Source organism: Pimephales promelas, chromosome 17 (genome assembly GCF_988280905.1).
Source record: "Pimephales promelas chromosome 17, fPimPro1.hap1.1, whole genome shotgun sequence".
NCBI lineage: Eukaryota > Metazoa > Chordata > Actinopteri > Cypriniformes > Leuciscidae > Pimephales > Pimephales promelas.
The window spans coordinates 16,688,152-16,715,980 of NC_142785.1; the positions used below are offsets into that span (position 1 = coordinate 16,688,152).

The following is a 27,829-nucleotide window of genomic DNA, read 5'->3' on the forward strand; positions in this document are numbered from 1 at the left end:
GACCAATGCATTTTCCATGCTTTTCAATAACTATTCAGCCGAGGTAATTACCAGATACAGATTTTTTGAAATATGCATTCAAGCTTAAAAAAACCCTCATGATATAATACAATTCTCTGATATTCGCAAGTTTTTTAATGATTGTGGGAACCCTGAATAGGCCTTGGTTGATTAAAGAAACACAATGTTAGTCTGTCCTACTGAGAAAACATTTGAAACATTACGGACAAATCAAATCATAAACATGTAAAATAAAGTAAAATGAGATTAGCAACAACAAAAAAAAGTTTATAGTTTTGAGGGTATTCTTGTTTTTTCCCCCCTCTCATATTGAATCACATTAAATGGCTTTTTTATGACTAACTTCAAGTCCTTCTATGCGAGTTCCTATCATGTCCTATGCAGTCACCAAATGAAATACCCGGACGCCCCTCAAGTAATTCGGTTAGTAATCAGAGAATTCACAATTCAGGTTCACTTCATTGATGGAAACTTTGGCATTTGTTGTAGACATACAATGAAAAAATAAACGATCTTCATCACGGTCATTGTTTTTTCAGTCGTATTGCATCAGTATAATCACAGAACATGCAAGGTTTAATTCTTTTCAAATCATGTTTAAAAAAAAATAGATAAAATTCACAATTCAACAGGTCTGACACAGACAGGGACATATTGGCAGCATATGCGAAAGAAACGTCAAATATTTCCCTACATCCTCACTCACCGAAATTTCTAATTTCAATTACACTGATTTAAAAAAATAGAAGAATAAAAAGAAAAAAGAAAAAAATTCGGAAATGGCTCTGGAAACAGGAACTAATGTAATATCTGAGGCATAATATGATGAGAGTTTCAACAGTTTGAATTCCTTTTGTCGGGATAAATATTATACAAGCGTTATAGATTCATTTACCTGAGTAAGAGTAAGATAAGTTTGTACAAACTGACTGTACAAAGCTTTTAAAAGACTAAAGCACATACATTAGACGAAGGATTACAAACATGTTACTCCACTGATGGCGTAGGTAGTGCAGATTAGAAAGAGGCGAGTAGACGGACAAGAAAGTGGCTACAAAAGTCATACCTCCAGCGACAACAAACCACTCCATCACTCCTCCAGAATCTGATTTAGGACCTTCAGTAGATTCTTCAGACCGTAGATGTAACCCTGGTCGGGAACGTCACTAGGGAAGACATGTGCAAAGTCGATCATCTTTACCTCCACGTCACTGAGCGTTTCCTGTCCCGCTTGGCTCTTCTCCTCCTCCCGGTCCTCTTCTAGTCTTGGCAGGCTGCGGTTGCCGTTGGGCTGCTGTGGGGAGCTCCACACGCCGTTGTCCTGTTTGGCTTGGTAGTGGCTCTGAACGCAGCCTTTCTTGTGCAGGGAGTACATGGACGACAGGCTCTGATCGATGTTGTTGTTCTGCTCACAGGCCTCGGGTGCGAGCTTCTCTCTCGTCTGGGAAGCGGGGCTGGGCGCGCAGACGCCCTCGTACACAAAGAGCAGAGAGCTTGCATAAAAGTGAAACCGACTCTGGCCCTCGAACCACTGAAGGATCTTCTGGACTTTGAGGATGCTGGCAGTGATGGCGTCTTTGCGGAGAATATTACCGTTGAAGAAGAACTTGGATAAACCTGGATAACGGAGAAGATCTGGTTTGAAACTGAATCACTCAAATCCGAACCAAAGATGTCAATTGCTGAAACCTTGTCAATCGCATCTGCAGGCAATTCAAGACAAAGCTGAACTTGGATCTGCAACGTGGGGGTAAATAGCTCAGTTGACGCATGGATGAAAATCAACTATACTTAGTGTAATGCAGAGATGTATAGTAACGAAGTAGAACTACTTAAGTACTAAAATGCTGTATCTGTACTAGAGTATTGTTTTTTTCTCATACTTCTACTTTTATTTTAGTAGATATTTTCGATGAAATTAATACTTTTACTTCGATAGTTTTTTAATGTTCTGCTAGTTACTCGTTACAATTATAAAAATTTTACCAATCATTCGTTGCAAGTTGGCTTTCATGCTGCATAAATTAAACGCCAGTTTTATAGGGTTGTCCTGCGATGAATTTTTTTTTTGGCGGGCACCAAAGCAAATTTGTATCCCGCCAAAGCGCCTTATTTGATTGCTAGTTTAAACTTTTGACTGCTTTCTTTAATATTTACATGACACAATACTTGTACTTTTACTTTTAGTACTTAGGTAGTGAATTTTAAAATAAACTACTTGCGATACTTAAGTGCAAAAAATGTTGAATACTTTAGTACTTCTACTTAAGTGCGGTGCTTAAAGAGCACTTCAACTTCTACTCAAGTCACTTTTTTGATAGAGCACTTGTACTTTTACTCAAGTTCAGGTTTCTAGTACTTTATACATCTCTGGTGTAATGTCACTCAATCAGTGTTTTAAAGCGCGGAAGACGTACAAACACTACGTTTACATGGCACCTTTTTAAAGATGAATCTGAACAGCATTTACATGAATGCTAAATAATGTAATCAGGTGGATGTGTGAATATATTTATTATCTATTATCTGTATTTGAGATATTCTGCTTAAATGAAAGGGTCATTCAACCCATATGTGTTCTTGTTTAATGGTGGGGAGTAAAGGAAAGGTCAACAGTGTAATTATAGAAATTAACTGCCGCTGTAATCACGATTTTTTTTTTAACCCTAAAACCGTATTCTGGACAAATGTGGACAAAATAGTTTTATTTTTAAAAAAATACCTTCACTTGATCTGAGCGGTGCAAGATTTGGCTACTTTCCCTAAGTTTGCCTCCTGAACACACCCAGTTTTTTTTTTACTCAATTCTACAATGTTAAGTGGGTGAAAAAAACAACAAAAAAAAAACTCCTTAATCTTGTATTTGGGTCAAAAATGGGCACCCATAGAAATGAATGGGACAAACTGTAATTTAGAGCATTCTAAAATAAGCCAAAATAAGACACCAGATGACAGCAAAGGCACTTCATCTTTAGGTTTTAGCTCTAAGAACTTACTGGAATGATATTTTAATGTAGTTAAAACAATAATAAAAAAAAATAAAACATAAAAATAAGCATAATTTACATAGAAAATATGGTACTTTTTGAAGTGAATAAATTAAAAAATACCCCCAAAATGTGAAAAAAAAAAAAACCCCACCATAAATGGATAGACAAAACTTTATCGAAGACCGTGATATAACATTTATAATAAATAAAATTAGGATCACACCTGAGTCCTCTGTGCCCAAATTTGTCCACAACTACAGGATTAAAGTGAATACGGTTTGAGTGCTACACAAGTACAGTGTAAAAAACAATTATGTACACAATAACTGAATTGTATCAAGAGATGAATTTAAATGTTAATATATTAACACTTAATACAAAGTGGGACAATAAATCGGTCGTGAAAACAAGCCAATGAATAAAAACATCATTCAAAAGTTTATATAAAAACAGCCGTACTAGGAGCTATTACATTTTTTTTTTTTTTTAAATATACTCAACTCAGTTTAAATGTTGACTATTAAATAAATTAGATTTACTATTGAATGCATTTTATTTTCAGTTCAGTTTCAGTGTTTGGTGCATCACTACTGTTCATTAGTTATACTGGTGCATAACAAAATATTTTGTTTACATGCAGGCTTTTTATTTGTGCTCATGAAAGCATGCCTTGATTATTTTTAACTAAATTTCTTACTGTACCTTACATTAAACATTTACATTTATTCATTTAGCTGACGCTTTTATCCAAAGCGACTTACAATTGCTATATATGTCAGAGGTCGAACACCTCTGGAGCAACTAGGGGTTAAGTGTCGTGCTCAGGGACACATTGGTGTCTCACAGTGGATTCAAACCTGGGTCTCTCACACACCAAAGGCCCATTTATACTTTAATCCAAAGCGACTTGCATTGCATTCAAGGTACACACTTTTATTATGTTCAAGGCAAGCATTCCCTGGGAATTATCCTCAGATGTTTGAGCCACAGGAACACTTCTATTTTACTTCAGGCATTAGACATGTATCTATTTGGAAACAAATGATGATAATACCTTCAAACAGCAGCAAATTATGGTTCACAAAGTAGATTTAAAAACATAAATAATAGCACGCTACTGGGCAAAGCATTTCAAACGGCCTTTAAGAGTAAATGAAACCTCATGCGTCTTAAACACAACAGAAACACGCATAATTTGAGGTGATGTGGAATGGCACAAACAGTATGATGCTTTGACTGAGGTTGAGCTTACCCTCTTGGATCGTGTCCTTCACGAGACCTCTTCCATAATGCTGGTCATAGGTGTCAAAGCTGTCCGAGCCAACTTTATACACCTAAAAGACAGGGAGAAACATTTTAACTGGAGGTAAATATGAATCACTCTTCATAGGTCTTGCTCTCCCTCTAGAGGACATGTAAGGTCATTACAGTAACTCCACTGATTGAATAAGCTCCAGAGCGGAAAAGAAACTCAAGATGAACTTCTGGAAGGGTGAATAGGGAGCCAATGCAATATCGTACCGTGTAATTTGGGTTATTTTGAGAAGGGCATTAAGTTGCTTTCTATATCATCCAAATCAACAGAGCAATTATGAGTAATGGTTCTGTTTGCTTGGTGGTTATGTCGATCGGCTCTTTTCATCCATCTGTTTTTCTGTACGAGCTGGCAGAGAGCTGAACCCCTGGGACGGATTGAGAATGAGAATTTACATACTGCCTGCTCCCCATCAATATTTCACCAAGAAACTGGACCTCACTGCCCTTTTTATGTATTTTAGACAAGCCCTATCCTGAAGACTGCTAAAAAAAAAAATTTAAATATAGTAAAGGTCAACCAGCCATTTACCTTAGACTATTGGACTCTTTTTACTTAAGGTGCCCTTTAAGCCAGAAGAAATTAAATGGGTAAAACAAACAAGATAAATAATATTTCAGGATGCAGACATTCAAATTAATTTAATGTTGTCAACTTTAATCAATTCACATTTCAAATAAACAAGAACAAATGCAATACACTCATTGTCATGTTCAAGAAACCAGTGTGAGATGAGTTATCCCAGAAGTCCATGCTGCAGCCTGTAACTCAGTGACGTAATTGATATCAAAAACGTTTTTTTAGCTGACGTTTTAACACGAGTGTTTAAGTGCGCTGAACCAAGTTTCGATTGCGTCATGAAAGTTTAAACACGCATAGGCGCGATTACCTATTACATTATTCACAAATTACATTATTTTATCAAATATGTATGACATATGCCATATAGAGGATGAATTTAAACATTAAAGCTTTTACATTATGGCCCATTACATGTTTTACTCCCTGCTGATAGCTTCAAAGATGTATGCAATATATGCAATCTCCAATGACACTGCTCACATAAGTGCTATTATCATCCATTATAGTATTATTGTAATCCATTACTAGAAGTTTACGCAAAGCACTGTAACACAGATATGCAAAGTGGCACTATAGTTATTAGGATATCCATCACTGACAGATTTAGCTGAGTGTAAATCTAATCTTTTTTGTGTTTTTATCCGTCACTTAATTTCCCATAGACATAATGCCACTCCATTTTGTGTATATACATTTTTACTGCATTCTAACATAGCTAAGATAAACATTTTAAACAATAAAAATGACATTAAAATGAAAGAAAAGACAAATTCACGTCACTAATAAGTCAATGATGTGAAAAGCAACTATTGTGAATGAACATTTATTTGTCTAAAACACTTAAAAAAAAAAACATCGGAGATCGTGATTTTAACTGTAGGCTGTACAATCAAATTCAAAATATTTAGAAGGAAAAAATCTGACTAGATTGCTCTCTGAATAACGAAGTTAAACTTTAACCAAAATAGTGCTATGTTGGTTAATTAATAGGCTATCCTTTGTCATCATCAACGTATAATAATTATTTGTAGAGCATTCAATGCTACAGTAAATCAGCAGTTTCTGAAATACTCAAACCAGCCCGTCTAGCACAAAAAAAGTATGCCACATTCAAAGGCACTTAAATCACCTTTCTTCTCCATTGTAATGCTCAGTTCAGCTGATCATCATGTTTATATGTCTAAATGCATTGAGTTGCTGACATTGATTGGCTGATTAGTTTCAGAAACATTCTGGCATTTTGCTCCCTCGGTTTCTCCATCTGTGAAGCCGATGCAGGTTTTTTTTTTAAATGCATGGCTTTGTGGGAAACAATGTGAGCATTTTCTTTAAAAGGTGAGTTTCCTATGGCCAACCCCCAGGCCTATCTATCCATCCATCCATATACACACAAAGCCTATACTAATACAAATCTCTACTAATTGACAATTTACCCCACAGCTAATGCTTTAATATTTCACGTGTAACCTTAAAGGTTACTCAGACATTTATTATAATAATAAATAATGGATTGATTGTATACTACAGACATATTGTAAAGATACATGACTGTTTATTTAGGGTCAATGCACTAACACTAACCTAGCTTTCACATGTACAGTAATACAAATCTGTAAAGTTTTACATTCCACGTTTAAAGCCACACATAAATCAAGAAAGGCAGTGGATATTACGCCTGTTCTCTCACTTACACTTTCTCTAAAGAAATAAAAAAGGACATGGGTCTGTTTAAGTAAATGGGTGTGGAATAAACCTCATCCATCATGAGCTGATGATAAAGAGTTTAGAGGTCTCCACCCAGTTTCTCAAGAGAGGAGCGAAAGACCCTGAGGATGCTGGGAGAGGCCAGTGTGATAAGCTCATCCTGTCTGATGGCACAGATAACCAAACATATCCTCTCACGCTCTCTCTCTCTCTCTCTCTCTCTCTCTCTCTCTCTCTCTCTCTCTCTCTCTCTCTCTCTCTCACACACACACATACACACACACACAAAATGATTTCTGAAGGATCATATATATATATATATATATATATATATATATATATATACAGAGAGAGAGAGAAAGAGAGAGAGAGAGAATATATATATATATATATATATATATATATATATATATATATATATATAGTATATTGAATATTGCACACTAGAATATGTTTTCACACTTGATTTTGGAAAAAAATAAAACATTATTTTTCACAAATTTTATCAAATTCCCCAGTCTGGCTGAACACAACGTAATGTGCAGTGATTGGTTACTGGCCCAGAGTGTTCTGATTGGCAGCGCTTAGCGGGTGTTCGGGAAATGTAGCGGCCCTTCATAACCGCAAGCTCTACATGGATGTAAATATTACTGATGGTGTCATTTTCAAACAATTTCAACCCATTCAATTTCGACTCCCGATTCAGACCCTGACTACAAGGTCACATCAACTTTTTAGCGTATTCCGGAGGCGGGGATTATTTAAATGAGGAACATTATGACTTCATAAGAAAAATATTGTGCAATTTAGTCCAAACGAGTTGTTCACTGTAGTTGTTGAAATTTGGATTCTGTTAAATAATATATACACAATTATTCATACATTCATTATATGTCTTGTTAATACACTCACTTTTTTTGGAAAATGGTTTGGTCATAAATTATCCTCCGTTCTTCTCTTTTTATGGTAAACAATTTTCCTTTCTTTCCTGACAATATGACTCACCCAGTGCATGAACTCCTCTACTCCGTTTATATTTAGGACTTTGTCGCAGAGGATAATTATTATATTTTTTTAAGAAGAGACCACAGATGAATATATTAAAAATAGTTGTACAAATAACAGGGTTTGGGGTTTACTTCTTTTTGTAGTAGTCTTGGGCCCTTTTGGCCCCTAGAATAGTTCCCCTCATTTTCACCCCATTAGTCTGTGGGCATTCTACACAATATGACACAAAAAACAGGACAATCAGTCATCATCTGTGTCAACCAAGTTTTGAGAAACTGCAGATAGCTCTGTAATTGTCTTTTTTCCCAGATTTATTCACATACATATGCTGCCAAGAAAACATGCGAGTAAACAAACTTAAAACAAGCTTTATCAACAGGATGAGTTACGCAAGACAGCTGGTTCTGATCCACACAGGGCATTTAGATTGTATTTAGCATTTCAAGTTATGATAATGTTCTCAGGTTACTTATTCTGCAAACTTTCCAGTTTTCTGCCAGTTTCTATTCTATTGCAAGTCAAATGAATCAGATTACTGAGAATCTCACCTTTTGTCTTTAAGGGTTTTGGAGCCCCTGTCCCATTCTCTACATAGTTATGCTGATTGGATGAGGATTGCTGGTACTCTAGAGAGTCTAGGGTGGGTTCCTATACCCGGATTCATTGTTTAAGGTCATCAGCCAGAAGCTGTCTCCATTTCTAAGCACTGCCTCTTAAAATCTGTATAAACTACAATGTACACTCCCAGTTAGACTTGATGACTGCACCAACCATAGATATGTATATAAAGGCTAGATGTGTTACGGCGGAGTTTCCATCATCATCACCGGCGGCCATCTTGTCACAGACAAGCTTTCTGGCGGGCTCTGTGGTATCTGATGTAAGACATAATCTTATCTCGTTGAAATCTTGACGGATTTACAAACGGTTTGGTTTCTTACAAACGTTATTAACGTGGCTATAATTCTGGATGATTATTTATTTATACACTTATTATCCATAAGTATGCAGTATCATAACTACATCTCTGCCGTTTAAAACAAGCTAGACTGTTTGAAAATCGGTAGAAAATTGAGCAAGTTACGGTGATTTAAAAAGTACATGCACCATTAAAACAATGTTACCAATGAGCGAGCTGCCTGTGACAAGATGGCCGCCAGGTGCTGACGTCGACCTCCATTGGCCAGCAGCGCGGATGACACACCTAGCCTTTATATACATATCTATGGCACCAACCATGAGCTTGTGTTCTCAATAACGAATCCTGCTGAAGATACAACCGAGTCTCCTGGTCTTTGCTTCTCAATTTCCAAAAGTTTATAATAAAGAAGACCATTATAAACAGAAATCACACACTGCTCTCAACTGAATAGCTTAATGATTAATCTTTAAAAATACATTTAGATGCCTAAATAACCTGAAAAGCAATGTTTATTTTTATTTTATTTTATCTTTGCTCTAATGCATTTATTGTAGTTTAAATTATTTGTTCTTAGTTTCTTTCTTTTTTTATATTTGACAATAGTCCTTTTTTTCTTAACCATAGCACATACTTGAACGTACCAAAACCGTTATAAAATCTGAACAGTGACTAATTTGAACCGTTACGCCCCTACAGAACATGGATGCCAAACAGTCCTGATAGATACAAGCTAATGTGCATGGCTCTAAATGCTCAGGATAAAAGAGCTGACAAATTACATGTTCAACAGACCTTCTTTGTATTTGCTCATTAAAATTCACCATTGTTCCTCCATGGTATCATACATTTATAGATCATGACAACCACAAGCAAAACTATGCATGGCTTATCACTATCACGGTGTGTGTTTATACGTTTATATATCTACAGTAGTTGCCTAATGTGATGCACGGCCTAGGACAAATTGACATCTACACCACTTATTAAAATATAACAATTTTTAAGTAGTTATGCAGGAGTCAATTAATCAGTCAGTTCATATATTTCTGGTAAAGCAATGAAACATGCCGAATTGTGCAGAGATCATTTTGAGCCCATGCTGTCATACAAAGAATTTATGAACAAGCAAAAACAAGAGAGCCAATGAAATATTAATAACGGATTATATTGTTGTCAATATATGCTTTTCATGTGAGCCTTGTAAAATAAGTGTATTTTGCCATTTTTTGCCAAATAATCTTGCCAGATAAATGTGTTAATCACATTTAGTGTTTTGTTCTTCCCTATATATATCGATTTTTTTTTCCCCTCATATTTTGGCAGTTTAATCGAACTTGTAGGGTCATTAAAAACAAATATCCATTGTAAATGTTGCCGATTTGTAGATTGCAAAGCCTTCTAACTTGCCTTCTAATTCAGCAATAATGTGCATCAAGTCAAAACTCAAAATGTCTCCAATGTTTCTTCAATTTGCTAATTAATAATGCTAATAATTTTGACTAGGAGTGTGGAGTCCCTTATTTGTTGCCGATTAACAGTTTAAACAACATTATGCATATCTTTAGTGGTTAAAGTGATCAAAGTTCACCAGTTTACAGAGGATTTATGATTGCTTCAATCACAATTGCAAATATAGCTGCGAGCAGCGATGGCGGGCCCAAGCCGGTGGCACCGCAACCCCGGTTCCTTTAGTTACCTAAAGGCACCCGGGTAGCGGTGCCGAAGGCTTTGGCCCTTTTATGATTAAATGTTAAAACGGCTTGCCATACTCTGTCATTTCGACTAGTCACAATTATGTTACAGATGTCTTAAATGATAATACAAACTATCCAAAATGTAATTACGAATAGACAGAAAGACGTTGTTGATATCTACAATGTTAATTCCGGACAGGCAAACTTAGCTTTTAAATGTTAAAAGGGCTTGCCATACAGGGACGTAGGCTCAGAGAGAGGCTCACCATATTCAAACCAAAATATCTGACTTCCTCTTGGTCCGAGCTAATGACTATGTATTAGAAAGTTGTCCGGCTTGAGGAGTACAATGTATATACCGATTTTTGTAACTGTAGATAAAACTAACAACCCCACTTTTGTCAAAAGGTGGCGCTATTTAGTCCTTGCACATTGCCCGTTTCTGAAACTTTGCACATGTCTACTGGCTAATAAATGTGATGTATCTGTTGAGTTTCAAGCAATTTCAATTTCAATTTGACTGTTGAAAAGAAGTGCGCCGATTAGATACTCAGGATCGGTATCGGCTCTGACACTGCCATCTTTGACGAGGCTGATTCAAATTCTATATTGTGCATATATACTATTCTGTTAGGCACAAAGGCACAAAAACTTTCTAAAGTACCATAAAGTTTTTGTGTACTGTATTATTAGTGTTCTGAAGCTATTATGTGATATAGAAATTAATATTTAAGTCATTAAATTCAAGAACACAAACTTTTCCCTCTCTGCGCCTGTCAGTCATTCTCCATTCAGCATTCAAACAGCACGTCACATTCGGTTACAGTCAATGATGAAACGATCTTCAATGATTCAATGTTAATCCTATTATACTGGATCTTTAAGATAAAGGTCTAAAGGTCTATATTTTCGAATGAAGAAACTTTTTCTTGCTGGACTTTATTGCTGTAACTTAATCGTGTTACTTTCTACCGGGTGTCGGACGCTGTCGGTTAGATCACAACACTAGAGTCAGAGCACTATAATTGTTCTTCACGCACACAGTAACTGAAATTTAAAACCTTTAAAAGAAAAGGCTCAATAAACTATTGCATAGATAGATAATGTATAATACACTGTTCATAAATATGTATTTCCTTTGTGCTTTGAACTTTTCAATACGGACTCAATGCGCTGTAACTTCATGTGGCTTCAAGCACATCATTCTCCGCTCGGGATGCACATAAGTGCTTTGTGCTGCACCGTAATATCATAATGCAGTGACGTAATGACAGATTATTAATTGCCTTTCAATTATATGTTGCTTTATAGCAGCCATGGCTATATTTTTTTTTTTATGATTTTTGTTATCTTGTTTTTCATGAATGTATTTTTCAAAAATAAGAGCAATGTGTATTATCTATTATTAATATGGTTTATAATAGCATTTTTGTCATAGATTATGACAAAGTAATCATATGATCCACCAGCGAGGAACCAGCAGAACAGAGTGAACATTCTTTCTGTTTAGTTCAATCCTACTTAATAGGAATTTATTTAAAATGCTCGCTCTACTCCACACCATTAATGTCTTGTGCGGACATCCGTATCTCGACTTTCGGTTTTAAGTAAGCGATTTAAAAGCTCCCAAGTCCCAGCGGAGTCACACGTTGATTAACCGGTGGGAATATACACAATAGGTCTACCTGATATTGAACACAAGAGGGCAGTATAGCACTACGTATGACTCAGATTATTATTTTTTTATGAATTTTACAACAATTCTGGCTGTTTTTGAACGTAAACACAATTCTTAAATGAAAAAAAGGAAAAATTGGGGAAGTTATAATATTTGTATAATTTAATTTAGAAACAAATGATGTATAATTACATTTTTAGAAGATATGAGGCTTTTAGTGTTTACTTTTTTGACATTACTTTAATCGTTTGCCATAGTTGCACATGTCTATTGGCTAATAAATGTGATGTATCTGTTGAGTTTCAAGCAATTTCAAGCATGCTAAGAGTCCCAAAAGCATAAAAAAATAATGTTAAAGTTTGTTTCGTTGCCACGGCAACAGTATCAAAGATATCAAAAATTCATTCACAGGTCTACATCTGCCGTGTATTTACATTATACAGATGAAGTTTAAAGCAAATCGGTTAAAAATAAGAGAGTGATTTCAAAGCATTTTGAAAGTGACACACTTCCTGCTGCCAGTTGGTGGCGCTATAACTTTGACTCACAATAGTCACATCCATGTGATCGGTCTCTTACAGCGAAAACACTGCTGAAGTTTCATCAAGATCAGTTAATGTATGCTGAAGTTATAACACACATCCTGTTCCATGATTCTCGCCATAATTTCGTTTCCTCGCCACGGCCAAAACGTTCGAGATATAAAAAATCCCGTGGCACTTTTTCATCCTTAATGTCTTGACTTCACGCTGATCGAGTTTCGTCGAATTTGGTTCAGTGCTCTAGGAGCAATAATTTAAATTCCATTGCATGTGTTTTAAACACAACCCTAAATAGCCAACTTCCTGTTGGGCTGGGGTAAAAAGTAAGAGTGTGAAGTATATATGAAACGATGAGATCTATATGTGTACCAAGTTTCATATTATTACATGCAAGTGTGTTTGATTTATGGACCAAATTTTCAGACCAAGTTTATTGACCAAGTTAATCTGATTAATAAACTAATTATATAAAACTATTGTCAATTCACTACAATTAAACTAGTTATATGCCTTTACTTATAAAAAATAAAAATAAAAACTTATTTAAAAAATACCAGGCTTGAGAAATGTATTTTCTTTATGCAGGTCATACACACAGCAGTGAAATGGTTAAGCCCCCTCCCCCTGCACACACACACACACACACACACACACACACAGACAGCCAGCCAGCCAGCCAAAGACACAGAGACATGTAGGCTCAGAGTGGCCATATTCAAACAAAAATATCTGACTTTCTGTGGGTCCTAGCTAATAAGTGTCAATTAGAAAGTTGTCCGGCTCGAGGAGTACAATATACATACCAATTTTTGTAACTCTAGTTAAAACTAACCACCCCACTTTTGTCAAAAGGTGGCGCTACTGAGCCCTTACCACGCCCGTTTCTGCAACTTTGCACATGTCTACTGGCTAATAAATGTGATGTGTCTGTCGAGTTTCATGCAATTTGAAGCATGCTAAGGGTCTCAAAAGCATCCTAAAAGCATCCTAAAAGAAGGGTAAAGTTTGATGCGTCGCCACGGCAACAGTTTCAAAGATATCAAGAATCCATTCACAGGTCTACATCTGCCGTATGTTTACATTATACATATGAAGTTTGAAGCAAATCGGGTAAAAATAAAAGGGTGATATCTAAGCATTTTGAAAGTGACACACTTCCTGCTGCCAGTTGGTGGCGCTATAACTTTGACTCACAATAGTCACATCCATGTGATCGTCCTCTTACAGCGAACACACTGCTGAAGTTTCATCAAGATCAGTTAATGTATGCTGAAGTTATAACACACTTCCTGTTTCACGTTTCTCGCCATGATTTCGTTTCCTCGCCACGGACAAACCGTTCGAGATATAAAAAATCCCCTCGCAAACTTTCATCCTCAATGTCTTGACTTCACGCTGACCGAGTTTCGTCGAATGTGGATCAAAGCTCTAGGAGGAGTATTTGACATTCCATTGCGAGCGTTTTACAAACAAACCTCAATAGCCAAATTCCTGTTGGGCTGGGGTAAAAAGTAAGAGCGCGAGGTATAGATGAAACGATGAGATCAACGTGTGTACCGAGTTTCATATTATTACATACAAGCGTGTTTGAGTTATGGACCAAGTGTTCGGACCCCGTTCCAGGGGGTGCTGACGAGCTGCCCTGCCACGCCCGGGTACCATCTTCAGCCCGGCTCTGATGGCCGCGGGTTCTGACCCGTGTGCAAAGTTTCAAGAGTTTTCGAGCACGTTAAGGGCCCCAAAAGTGCCCAAAAGGTAGCAAAATAATAATAATACTAAAGAAGAAATATAGCTGCGAGCAGCGATTGCGGGCCCAAGCCGGTGGCACCGCAACCCTGATGCCTTTAGTTACCCAAAGGCACCGGGATGGTGGTACCGCCGGCTTTGGCCCTTTATCGCTGCTCACAGCTATATTTATATTTAATATAAAGCCGGTGGCACCGCCACCTTGGTGCCTTTAGGTTTATTCTGTACGACGTGTAAAAACGTAACCCTGCTTTGACTATCAAAAAGAAGTGTATTGTAGAGCTTGCATCAATGCGGACTCGATGCGCTGTGCGCTGTAACTCCATGTGGCTTTAAGCGCATCATTCTCCACTCGGGATGCGCATAAGCGTTTTGTGCCACACTGTACTGAGCCTTTCATATCATAATGCAGTGACGCAATGACAGATTATTAATTGCCTTTCTTGTTCTGTTCCATCTATTATATGTTGATAATACATAGGACAGAGCACTAAAAACCTCAAACAAAGCACTAAAAACTTAAGCTGTTTGCTGTGTAGTCTGAGAATGAGCTGTTTGATTTGCACCCTCTTCCTCTTCACTGTCCTCCATAAAAACCAGCTATCCAGGTCCATGTTGTTCTAGAAAGTTTGTATGTTGCTGCCTCAATTAACATCTCTGCTATACATTTAAAACATGGCTATATCTAAAATAATTTATCTTTTTGATTTTTGTCATCTTGTTTTTCATGAATATTTTACAACAATACAAAGAGCAATGTGTATTTTCCATTAATATAGTTTGTAATGGCTTTTTTTGTCATAGATTATAATCATATATTTTTTGGATTTGTTATTTATCTTTATAATGAAGTTGTCTGTATTAAGTAGATTGTGTTTAACACACAAGAGTGATTTATTAGTTCAACACATAGTTATAGAAATTCTACTTTATCTAAAAAAAACCCTGCACTTTATACACACACACACACACACACACACACACACACACACATAAATACATGTAAATAAAAATACCAAAAAAAAACATCAAATGTGTTTTTAGTCAGAGTATTATTTTATACAGAAACAAATATTTGTAATTCAGATAAGAATGAAGTTAGTGTTTTAAAATCTTAAGGAAAACAAATATATTGAAATATAGCACATGAATTTTAAATTCATTCAACTTCAATTACAAATACAATCTTACTTTTATTTAAAGCAAACTATACATTTAAAAGATGGGGGTTATATGCCTATTTTGTCATTTAAAAATATTGTTATGCAAATTGTTATGCAAAAAGACAAGGACTTAGAGACAAGGACTTGTAGGAAAAATCACAGCCAGCCACACACACACACATAAACACAGACAACAGCCCTCCCCTCCCCACACAGACACACACACAGAGAGAGAGAGAGAGAGAGAGAGAGAATCGCAGGGGAAATAAATCCATTCAAACTACAATATCTGACTTTCTGTTGCTCAGAGCGAATGACTTTAAATTGGAAAGTTGATCGGCTTGATGAGAACAATATACGTGGTAAGTTTTGTAACTGTAGGTAAATTGAGCAAAGTTATAACACACTTTATGTGTCCTTTTTTAGTCATAAAATTCATTTCCTCGCCACGGCCAGACCGTTCGAGATATCAAAAATCCGTCCGGAATTGAGCATCCTCAATGTCTTGACTTCATGCACACCGAGTTTGGTTGTGATTGGTAAACACATGCATTGTGATTTGATGTATTTCTCCTAGGACAATTATTCAAACAACCCATAATTCATAATTCATAAATAACTTCCATTTGAACTGTCATAAAACTTAGAGCACGAAAGTTGTTTGGCCTGATGTGATCTATAATTGTACCGAGTTTCATATTAATTCATGCAAGTGTGTTTGATTTATGGTCAAATGTTCAAATCCCAGTCCAGGGGGCGCTGTCGAGCCGCCCTGCCACGCCCAGTTACCAGCTTCAGCCCGGCCCTGATGGCCATGGGTTCTGACCCGTGTGCAAAGTTTCAAGAGTTTTCGAGGATGTTAAGGCCCCCGAAAATGCCAGAGAAGTCGCACACAGCAAATAAAGGGTTAAAATTAACCTGACAGGCGCCCCTCCTCTCACTCACACAGAGGGACACTGAGACACTGGCAAAATTCTGAGATTTTCTCTACATTCAAACAAACATATCTGACTTTCTGTGGGTCCTAGCTAATGAGTGTCAATTAGAAAGTTGTCCGGCTCGAGGAGTACAATATACATACCGATTTTTGTAACTGTAGATAAAACTAACAACCCCACTTTTGTCAAAAGGTGGCGCTACTGAGCCCTCACCACGCCCGTTTCTGCAACTTTGCACATGTCTACTGGCTAATAAATGTGATGTGTCTGTCGAGTTTCATGCAATTTAAAGCATGCTAAGGGTCTCAAAAGCATCCTAAAAGAATGGTAAAGTTTGATGCGTCGCCACGGCAACAGTTTTCAAAGATATCAAGAATCCATTCACAGGTCTACATCTGCCCTATGTTTACATTATACAGATGAAGTTTGAAGCAAATCGGGTAAAAATAAAAGGGTGATTTCAAAGCATTTTGAAAGTGACACACTTCCTGCTGCCAGTTGGTGGCGCTATAACTTTGACTCACAATAGTCACATCCATGTGATCGTCCTCTTACAGCGAACACACTGCTGAAGTTTCATCAAGATCAGTTAATGTATGCTGAAGTTTTAACACACTTCCTGTTTCACGTTTCTCGCCATGATTTCATTTCCTCGCCACGGACAAACCGTTCGAGATATCAAAAATCCCCTCGCAAACTTTCATCCTCAATGTCTTGACTTCACGCTGACAGAGTTTCATCGAATTTGGATCAAAGCTCTAGGAGGAGTATTTCAAATACCATTGCGAGCGTTTTACAAACAAACCTCAATAGCCGACTTCCTGTTGGGCTGGGGTAAAAAGTAAGAGCGCGAGATATAGATGAAACGATGAGATCAACATGTGTACCGAGTTTCATATTATTACATGCAAGCGTGTTTGAGTTATGGACCGAGTGTTCGGACCCCGTTCCAGGGGGCGCTGACGAGCCCCCCTGCCACGCCCAGGTACCAGCTTCAGCCCGGCTCTGATGGCCGCGGGTTCTGACCCGTGTGCAAAGTTTCAAGAGTTTTTGAGCATGTTAAGGGCTCCAAAAGTGCCAAAAAGGTAGTAAAATAATAATACTAAAGAAAAATAATTCTTAGGAAAACAATAGGGCCTTCGCCCTTTCAGGGCTTGGGCCCTAATAATAATCCCAAGGAAAACAATAGGGCCTTCGCCCTTTCAGGGCTTGGGCCCTAATAAATGCTAAGTCCAATTTTGTGTCTTTGCATACTCCGTTTGTCCCATTTTCCATGATTATAACAGACCAAATGTCCCTTCCAAGCTATCCAAACGCTTCACTCCAGCAGTGTTGATGACAGTGTTAATATTGCCTGCTGTGTCCAGAGCTCAGTAAACATGTGACTCCAGTTCACGCAGCGCTGTGGCTTCACCACTGAGCTTTCTTTCCCTTCTGCTCCCTCTAAAGCTGCAGATCATTAATTAAAACCTCTAAACGCAAGAGGCTCAGACGCTGGCCATACCGAAGCTCATCATCAGCTAAAATGACAGCACCTCTGGAAGAGCAAAGCCACGTTCAGGTCAGGAATGAATGATGAGCATTACACAAGAAAGTGTGTGTATATGTGTGTGTAAATATATATATATATATATATATATTTATATATGGTTAACGGTGTGGGGGATGTTTTCTTGGCACACTTTAGGCCCCTTAGTGCCAATTGGACATTGTTTAAATGCCACGGCCTTCCTGAGTTTCTGACCATGTACATCCCTTTATGGCCACCATGTACCCATATTCTGATGGCTACTTTCAGATAATGCACCACGTCACAAAGCTCGAATCATTTCAAATTGGTTTCTTGAACATGACAATAAGTTCACTGTACTAAAATGGCCCCCACAGTCACCAGATCTCAACCCAATAGAGCATATTTGGGATGTGGTGGAAGGGGAGCTTCGTGCCCTGGATGTGCATCCCACAAATCTCCATCAACTGCAAGATGCTATCCTATCAATATGGGCCAACATTTCTAAAGAATGCTTTCATCAACACTAAATATTATTACAATTTAAAACAGCCATCTTCTATGTAAATATATAGTAAAGAGTAATTTATTTCTGTGATCAAAGCTGAATTTTCAGCATCATTACTTCGGTTTTCAGTGTCACATGATCCTTCAAAAATCATTATAAAATGATGATTTGATGCCCAAGAAACATTTATGTTTATTATCAATGTTGAAAACAGTTTTTTTTACATTTTCATTTCAGGATTCTTTGATGAATAGAAAGTTCAAAAGAACAGCATTTATCTGAAATGGAAAGCTTTTGTAACATTCGACACTACCCTTCAAAAGTTTGGGGTCAGTAAAAATTATTATTTTATTTTTAGGGGAAGTGAACAAAATAAATCAATACTTTTATTCATCAAGGATGAGTTAAATTGATCAAAAGTTGGAATAAAGACATTTATAATGTTAGAAAAAAAATTATATTTTAAATAAATTTGAACATTTGAACTTTCTATTCAAAGAATTCTAAAAAAATAATACACAACTGTTTTCAATGATATTTTAAAGTATATTTAAACAGAAAAACACTATTCTAAATTCTAATAATATTTCACAATATTACTGGTTTTTCTGTATTTTTGATCAAATAATTGCAGGCTTGATGAGCATAAGAGACTTCTTTCAAAAACATTAAAATAATAATGTTTCCAAACTTTTGACCGGTACTGTATATCTAAGCAACGTGGCATTTTTAATCACCAATTCCATTTCTGCTCAAAATTAAAGAATCCCCATTACCCACAAAAATCAAAAAAAGTACATACATAATGAAATAAATGAGAAAATAAATGAATGATCGATCAAATAAGTAAACTATTGCGTTATGCTTGTGTGAAAAAACAAGGGCTACCTTTATTTGGACAGCAGTGTTTGGGTTATATACAGGAAGTACCGATGATACAAAAGAGCTGGTAGAGAGTGGAACAACCACCTTTAAACTTGTTAGGCGAGTCTGTGACAGTCTGTCCGCTATTTGCAAAGGTGTTCCGACACCTCAACCCCAAATTCTGCATCGTATTACTCAAACACGACCCCCACGCAATTCACAAGTTCCATGACACGAATGTGACGGCAGATATTTCTTTAAACACATTAAAAATAAACCTAATTTATCAGGAAGAGGCAAAACTGTGTGCAAGATTTCATTCAAAAGGACGTCGTTTCTGTCTGAAACGCGCCTCTGTGTGTGTATGTGCGCACAGAAAACAGTTCAAGTACCAAATTGAGTTCTCTTTAACCTATTTTTGCACCAGAATGTTTTCAAATTGCTTGAATATGAAAATTGGCAAGACAAAACATGTTCAGATCAATAACATTCACTCTATGATGGTTAAACTTTAATATTAGTCTGCGAATCACATGCAATGAGGATTCACAAATCAACTACAGTCTGTTTAACCCCTAACGTAAACTTATTTTAGGAGACCTCAAATACAAAAGTGGAAATCTTTAAAATAACTTTAATAGGGGCACTTTAATCAATAATTTATTAGACATATTTCCATTAGAAGATAATCAATGAAACACACATTTTAAAGAAGAAAACAACATACCCTCATCCCCAGAACCAAGAAGCCGATGTCCTCCATCAGCGGGTATTTCCTGATCTGCTGTTCCCGTTTCTCCTGTGAAGCGAAGGGATCATAGCTCCTCTGGCCGATCTTCACGTCCATGATGCACGGCTTCTGAAACCTGCGCGTCACATCGTCCAGCTTGAGGTACCGGTCTGTGGAAGAGAGCGAGGAGACATGCTTACTAAACTCATGCTGTATATCCACCAATCTCCTCATCGCTCAATGCATCCGTCGGCGTACCTGCGGGAGAGTCTGGAGAGGACCACGTGCCATAGTACTTGGGAAGGTGCGCCTGGAGGTCTACAAGACAGGGGTCGCAGTGGTCATCCGCATAAACCTGGAGTCAAAAACAGGATCACACTGAAATTATTGGAATGGATACAACACTTGCTATGCCCGTAACTGTGCCTTAATAACACATAAGAAATAGCAAATAAATCGTCACGCCATTTCTGCCGTTTAAATGTGCACGTGTTTAGATTGGTTACTTTTTTTTTTTAATTCACATGGTCGGCAATGCAAAAAACTGTTTAAATATTATAGCTTATTTTAGTGCAGTGTTTTATTGATAGGTTAGTAGGTGACACTTCCCTGTTGTCCAACACACATTAGAGTTTACACTACAAACACAATGATCTAACATGTTTTTGACTATGCTCCCTATTTCAGCAATTAGATCATGGAACATTCTGGACCCCATTTACAGTTTCTTTGGTTTTGATCACTTGTGACTCAGGCCATCCTTAAAAATATTTTGGTTTGCAGTAACAGCAATTTTTTTTTAAAAAATGGTCGGTAGGTAGGTCTATATTTTTTTTTTCCAGGATTCAGTGTAAAAAAAAAAGTAAAATTTTGGTCATGGTGATCATGAATTTTTTTTTTTTTTTTTTTTTTAATTGCATACTGTGACGTCACTGACTGGGTCTTCAAACTGTGCATCCACCACTAGGTGTTATTGCAACCTACAACCGGTTACGTTTTTAGGCCAGTCACAAAATGAATAAATATCTACTGTATTTGTTATGCAGCAGTGTGCAGGCTTTTTTTTCCCCAAATACATGAGATATAAGCAAAAACAAGTACAAACACATGGTGAAACAAAAGAATACAATTAAACAAAGATACAAATGAGCCTATATACACAGTGCTTTAATTTCAGAAAGGTCTAAAATTAGCTACTTTTCAGTTAAGTGTGTTGCGCTGTCTGAAAAGAAATTTAATTTAGTAAATCAAATGTAAAATGACACTGCATGGTTTATCATAGTTAGATTAATGCTTATTAAAGTTTAAGTTAATAATTCAAGAGCTGCGAGTGATTTTTCTCTGCCTTTTGTTGTGTTTGATTCCCATTACTGGCTCAATCGTCACATGTTTATTAGACTACTGCCCCTTTAAGACCGAGTGCGGATCTAGATGACTGATGCACCACCATATCCTCCCAACTATTCACATCCATTTAAGACATAAACTGTGTTTAAATGAATCTCAGAGCAGGTCATTTTAGATTTTATGTATATTTGATAGTTTAGCTGCGCACATGAAGCCCAAAATGAGGCTATAGCCTACTTTTCTTGTCCCGTTGCAGTGCATTTCGGAGCACGCATCACCTTGTGAACAGCGTCTCTTGCGCAGACTTTTGTGCTTTTAATAGCTCTTTTAATGATTGAACCCGTACGCAGTTTAGCAACAGTACAGACTGCATTTTACAACAATTACCGATCGTGCTGATTCTGACGGTACGTTTGGGTTTTAGGAATAAATGACAGCGCAGCGCTGTGAAGGGAAGGAAGTTGCGCTGACAGAATGCGTCTGTAATGGTTTCATCTCAAATATCTTTTTATAATCTTTGAAAGCGGAAATCTAAAATACAATTAGAATAATATCCCAGATCTAAAGTGTAGGTAACCACGTTCTGTCCTCATTGTCACTCATTAAGCAGGGCTGTCATGTTGTTCGCGCTGTGGCTCCGGGTGAGAGATCGCTCTCTCTCTTCTGGACTGGGAATAGCAAAATTGCATCAGACAAATTGTTTAATATTGTTATTATATATAGAAATGGATGATATTCAGCCCATTTAATACCGGGTTTACCAAGCGGGAACACTGAATGAAACGAAGCGAACGTATAAGCCTTATAGACAGTGTGACACGGGTAAACCAATCGTGTAAACATAATCAGATGACTATGACGCCACGGGTTTTTATTTAAAAGAAAGAACGTAGCCTACGTTTGTAGACATAAGCAACTTTCACAATACTAACTAAAATATCATTTTATGGAATTTGAATTAGTCGTTTGAAGAGTAAAAAAAAAAAAATTCGGTCGGTCTGAACGCAAGTTACAACCGGCAAGTCGGTCGGACTAAAAGGGGAAAAAAATAAAAAATTGGGTCGGCCCTAAATTGACAGGGTCGGTCGGGTTACGGCAAACAAGAATATTTTTAAGGGTGGCCTCAATGACTGAAAAGGATCTTAAAGGACAAGTTTGGTTTTAAGATTGTTTTGGATGTAATAGAATGGTTAAGATTGTTTTTTTAGACAGATGCTGCTGTCCCGAGAATTTTCGGATTCTGTGGTCTGAATAATCCTTCATAAAATGCATAAACACTTTAGTTTACAAATACGTCTGGGGTTTTCACTGATATGCTCACACAAAAATCACTGCAAAAGATGCTTTCCAACAGGTGTTTTACCATTCGTTGTATCACTGTAGACCTATTTTTCTGAATGCCTCACAATCGTACATTCTTCCGTTGAGAGCTTGACACTCCAGCCCAGTTGGTGGCGATAATGCACCTTTGCCAATTGCAAGCAAACCACTTGTATAGTGTAGCCTATGATACCACGACTGCATAAAACTACAGAAAGAATACAAACAACCCAACCCGATCTCACGGGAATTCGTACAAATTTTACGAGGTGGCTAATTCGTAACAATTAGTACGACCTCACTCGTATGAATTAGTACGATTTTGCTAAATCGTACATATTTTACGAGTTAGCCAATTCGTACGAATGACCTACCCCTGACCCTAAACATAACCGTCACGTGGGTTTAGACAAATCGTACAAATTTGTACGAGTGAGGTCGTATGAATTAGTACGAATAAGCCAATTTTGAATCACTCGTACAAATTCGTACGAATTGGTCGTGAGATAGCGTAGAACAACCCCATTTCCGTTTCTTAACCATTCTATTACACCAGGAAACAGGGCTTTAATTGTAAAATACCGAACTTGTGCTTTAATGCCAGGTGCCAATGTTTTCTCCAAATAAATATTTTGGATATTTTGGCCACCTGAGCAAGAACATTCTTTATACCATATCTGTACAACATATGCAAACACACGAAATGTGGTTATATCATGCAGTTTTTAACTTTAAATTGCTATGCTATTGATGTTTGACCCTTGATCTACCGGTAAATTTGAAATCCTATTTTTGAAATTAAAAAAAAAAAAAAAAAACGTATTTTGAAATTTGAAACCATTCATTCAGAAGTTACTAAATTAAACACATTTTAGGTTACCTGAGACAATTATTTTACAGTGTTGTGTTAACTGTACCAGTCTTTAAATTCTATTAAAAAGAGAAAAAAGAAAAATCTTACAGTTTAATTCTTCATAATAATATTGTAATATATTGTAAATAATAATGTAAAAAATGAAGCATTTACACAAAGATGGTTTGGAATAACCATACTGTGCATTAACCCATCAACATGTAATGTTTATCTATTGCTCATGAATTCCCCTTTTGAGCTTAATTATTTATTAGGCGCATAATATAATAAAAACAAACTGAAGCATTTAAACTGAGATAAGCTCTATAAGCTAAATATTTTCAAACAAACGTGAACGTGAATTATTTTATAGTTCATCCAAACATTCCTGAAACCCACCCAAACCCACACAATCTATTTAAATGGAGGCATGTAACACGACAGGTATTTTGAGTTTGCACCCTTCACCTGTGGTGGGTGAGTAATTCTAAATGTCACCGTTCTGTGCCCATCGTTTGTTATTTCCAACACTTAATCAACTCACTCTTTAAAACATGATGGCGTTTTATTTGACATTTCTTCGAGTCGCCTCATGTTGAGCTATTTGGTCTGCAAACATTAAAGTAATCCTAAAGCGACTGATTTGGCACACATAATGTGTGGCTATGCCTTTTTGCTAATATTTTAAATAAATTCCAAGTACATTTGACCAGATCTAAACACAACACAACTTCTGTACTACAAATTTTGCCAAGATTGAAAAAGCAAAAATACGTGTCGCACAGATGGACACGTACATTGGTACATTACATTACTATATTTACTTTCTATAATAACAATGTTAAAATATCCTTTTTAATGACATAATTATGTTTCTACCCCAATTCCTTTTGTTTAAACATCTAAACAGTGGCTGTCATATTTGTTGTAAAACAGAATCATTTCGTCATAAAATTGACAGAATTTTAAAGATAGGTCTTTGTTTAATATGAAAAGTTACAAAGATCATTGTGATTTATTGGATGGGACAAATAATATTTAGGAAAGTTGTGTTCACATAATTAAAAACCACAGACTAAAAGATCGATACTTGGGATTGAAGAACCAATATCGGTTCATCAAGTGGGAATGAATTTAAATCGAGTTCAGACCAAAACCAGTCCTACAAAAGGTTGTTATTTAATCTTGCTTAAAGTACAAAGCCTTTTGGAGTTAGAGTGATTACTAAAACTTAATGGTTATAGTTATAGTTATATAGTTGGTGCGAACTAGTGCTGCACGATTAATCATATCGCAATCATGATGTCAAGCCTAAAAAAGCCTATTTTTCAACGGCGGAAAGAGGTCAATAAAACAGCTGGAGAACAATGTCACTTAACGTTACATTCACCTCAGGAAAGCCATCTGATCTCGCGTTAGTTGGCTAGAGAAATTATATAGACAGAAGTATTTTGCTAAATATGTGCACTATGTTACATACTCATTATATTTGTAATAACATATTATAACGTTATTATTAAAGCCTAGTAAAAACTACATTATATTTAGTTGTTATTTTTAATCTTAAATAATAATACCACCTGACAGGGCTCTCTGTATGTTTACAGCATTAGGAAAATTAACATACATCTACAGTTAGGCTCCCTAATATGTATCCAAATGAATCGATATTGAATCAAGATCAGAATCAAATCACAAGATTTGAATTGAAATCGTGAAATTTGTGTCAAGCAATAATAAAAACAGTAGCCAACAAGTCAATGTGTAACATGTTGTCACTAAACTTAACACAATTCTGTTTAGTTGCCAAAGGCTTTGACAATCACAGTACACTTTACACCTAAAATGATCCACAGACTGAGTTTAGATAAAGCATGTTACATTCTGCTTTACTGCTACAAGTTTGTAGTAATGCAAAGATGTCATTATTTAGCCTAATTTTGTAAAAAAAAAAATATATATATATATATATATTTAGTTGTTGTTGCTAGTTTGCGTTGAGAAATACACAATTCAACATTATCATCACTAATCTGTGTGTACATTTTCCTTGAGAACCAAGCAAGTTGACTCATGAAACCATTTGTTAATTATATCGCAATCGCAACATTGAATTTGGAATTTTCCCCAAATTGTGCAGCATAGTGCGAACAGGCGTACGTAATTCCTGTGGGTGAATTTTCCTCTACTTAAAGGGATAAAACAAACGATGCAGTTTTAAAGAATGTCGGTGACAAAAAAGTAGATGGGGCCCCATTGATTTCCATTGCATTATTTTCCATACTATGGAAGTCAATGGGGCCTTGAACCCAGAACACTCCTGTAACACTCACATTGCTGTAGAACTGCATCTCTCTGGGTCCTCTCGGAGGAGGCTGAAGCTGTTTCAGGACCGTACCGTCAGGATGTTGCAAGATCCCTGTGATTGAAAAACAGCTCAATCATTACTGTCATGATCATACCAATATGCATCACTGACATTTTTTTTTTAAATACACATTTGTTCATGCAGAGTTACGCAAGTAGAGACTCATATGATGTGGAAATGACAGCAGTGTGTGCAAATGACATCACAGCCTGGCCTATAGGCTGCTGAGAACTAGGTTGACAGGGCTTAGAGATTACAGTCATAGATGTTGAAGCTCTGAATTTAGGTCAGGCTCCCCCTCTTTAAAAATAGACATTTTAAAAGCAATTCACATAGTAAACAAAAGCAAAACTGACAAGAATTAATTATTGACGTTAAACATGATCAACCAGGGGGAAATGTCTTCCAACACCTTTATGTAAATGAATGCTATGCGTCTGTTATGCAAAGCAATTTGCGACTTACGGTACATTTACACGCTATTGGTTTCACCCTAAAGAAAGTAATGCATTACTAAGCCTATTTGCATAAAATAAAAATTAAGGAGTATTACATTTTTTTTTGTTTGCATTGTAACAATACTTTAATTACAATTAAGCATATTTCCCCCTTATTCACACCACTGTGATGCATTCTGGATGGTTTAAATTTTCCATTTTTCAATTTTATAATCTTGAACAATTATTCTCATTCATAAATACAATTATAAAAATAGATTTATTATGGAAAATTGTTTATGAGGACAGAAATAAATAAATAATACAGTAAAATAAAAAAAATAAAAATATATATATGGGTCATTCATTGGTCATATCATGTAGAGCTTTATTGCATGTCATCAACTTTAGCATGTCATGAGACAAATCCTATTGAGTTGCATGTCATCATCAACATTAGCATGTCATGAGACAAATCCTTTAAGTTGCATCAGGAAAAGCATATTTGGAAATATTACTTATAGAAGACCAGGGCATGTCAGTAAATATAATATTTGGAATGTCTAATAATTAATTACTTTCCCAATTACAATCAGTTTAAGTTCAATTTATAACATGATAAATGACTTTTTGTTCCATCCATAAAACTCATTATTTTATGTGGCACTTTTATTTATTTTTGTTGATATATTTTAAATGACACACATTATGTTTTGTGACAACTTACCCCATATGTTGTGACAGCATGTTGTCACAAAAAGTCAACTGTACCTTGTTTCCTGGGTAATAAAGGTGATATTTGCTCAACAGCTTTATACACAAATAATCCTTTTAGCTATATGCATGAACAGAAACTGACCCCGAGAAATATTGACTGTAGTAAAAAATTGTGATAACTAGCTCTGGTCTCCAGTGCACAATACCAGTTCAATTTCAAATAACAGAATCAAGACTCAAATCAAAAGGAATTAAATCAAAAGTGTACTGACCCACTTTATCAACGCCATACTTGTGTCCGGCAACCTGATGAGAGAGCGGCACGCACCCGTTCAGGTGAGCGCTCTGCGCGCCCTCCGGTAAACACGAGCCGCGGGTCATCAACGGGCGCGCGAGCTCCAGCCTCCCCAGCGCCACAGAAGAGTCCATTATGATGCTGAGACCGAAGACTTCACTGCAGTGGCTCTTTATTTCTCTAAACAACTATCTACACACAAAATCACATATTGATCGCACTACCCTCGACGCGTCATCCTGATGTGTGTGACCGATCGCGTGCCATCAGTCACGGCGCCCACGCTCGCAACCATATAACGAGCTTTTCACCTGGGCCACATCCCACTTCCTGACTTCAGAGATGTTTACACTCCTCCCTCGGTAATTGGTACGAGATGGTAGATACTGAACGACCAGAGTACAAAGATTGACACGATATTCCGGCGGAGTTAGTCATATCGCACGGGAACTCGCAGATCTGCGAACGCTTCGCTGTTTGTTTCCGCCCCGCACAAGCTGACGCGCGGCCCCAAGAGACACGCTGGGGGTGATGTCATGACGCACAGTGAGCTGAAGCGTCAGAGAATACGTCGAGC

General features: G+C 36.7%; 1 protein-coding gene across 1 annotated transcript; it reads right to left on the minus strand.

The window, feature by feature from the left end:
- Positions 1-1,084: 1,084 nt before the first annotated feature.
- On the minus strand, positions 1,085-27,786 carry ipmkb (inositol polyphosphate multikinase b). Its single transcript, XM_039653321.2, has 6 exons — positions 27,230-27,786; positions 25,769-25,854; positions 20,174-20,270; positions 19,913-20,085; positions 4,264-4,345; positions 1,085-1,638 (listed from the first exon to the last, which is right to left on the minus strand). Exons 1-6 carry the CDS (start codon positions 27,384-27,386, stop codon positions 1,112-1,114), a joined length of 1,122 nt encoding a protein of 373 aa, XP_039509255.2. The 5' UTR covers positions 27,387-27,786; the 3' UTR covers positions 1,085-1,111.
- Positions 27,787-27,829: the final 43 nt, after the last annotated feature.

Excerpts from the sequence above, each read along its gene's own strand:
- ipmkb (XM_039653321.2), bottom strand. The coding sequence starts at position 27,386 with ATGGACTCTTCTGTGGCGCTGGGGAGGCTGGAGCTCGCGCGCCCGTTG. Across the intron at positions 20,086-20,173 it reads CTCTCCAGACTCTCCCGCAG|ACCGGTACCTCAAGCTGGAC; the intron begins GTACGCCGACGG and ends TCTCTTCCACAG. Across the intron at positions 1,639-4,263 it reads GAAGGACACGATCCAAGAGG|GTTTATCCAAGTTCTTCTTC; the intron begins GTAAGCTCAACC and ends TCCGTTATCCAG.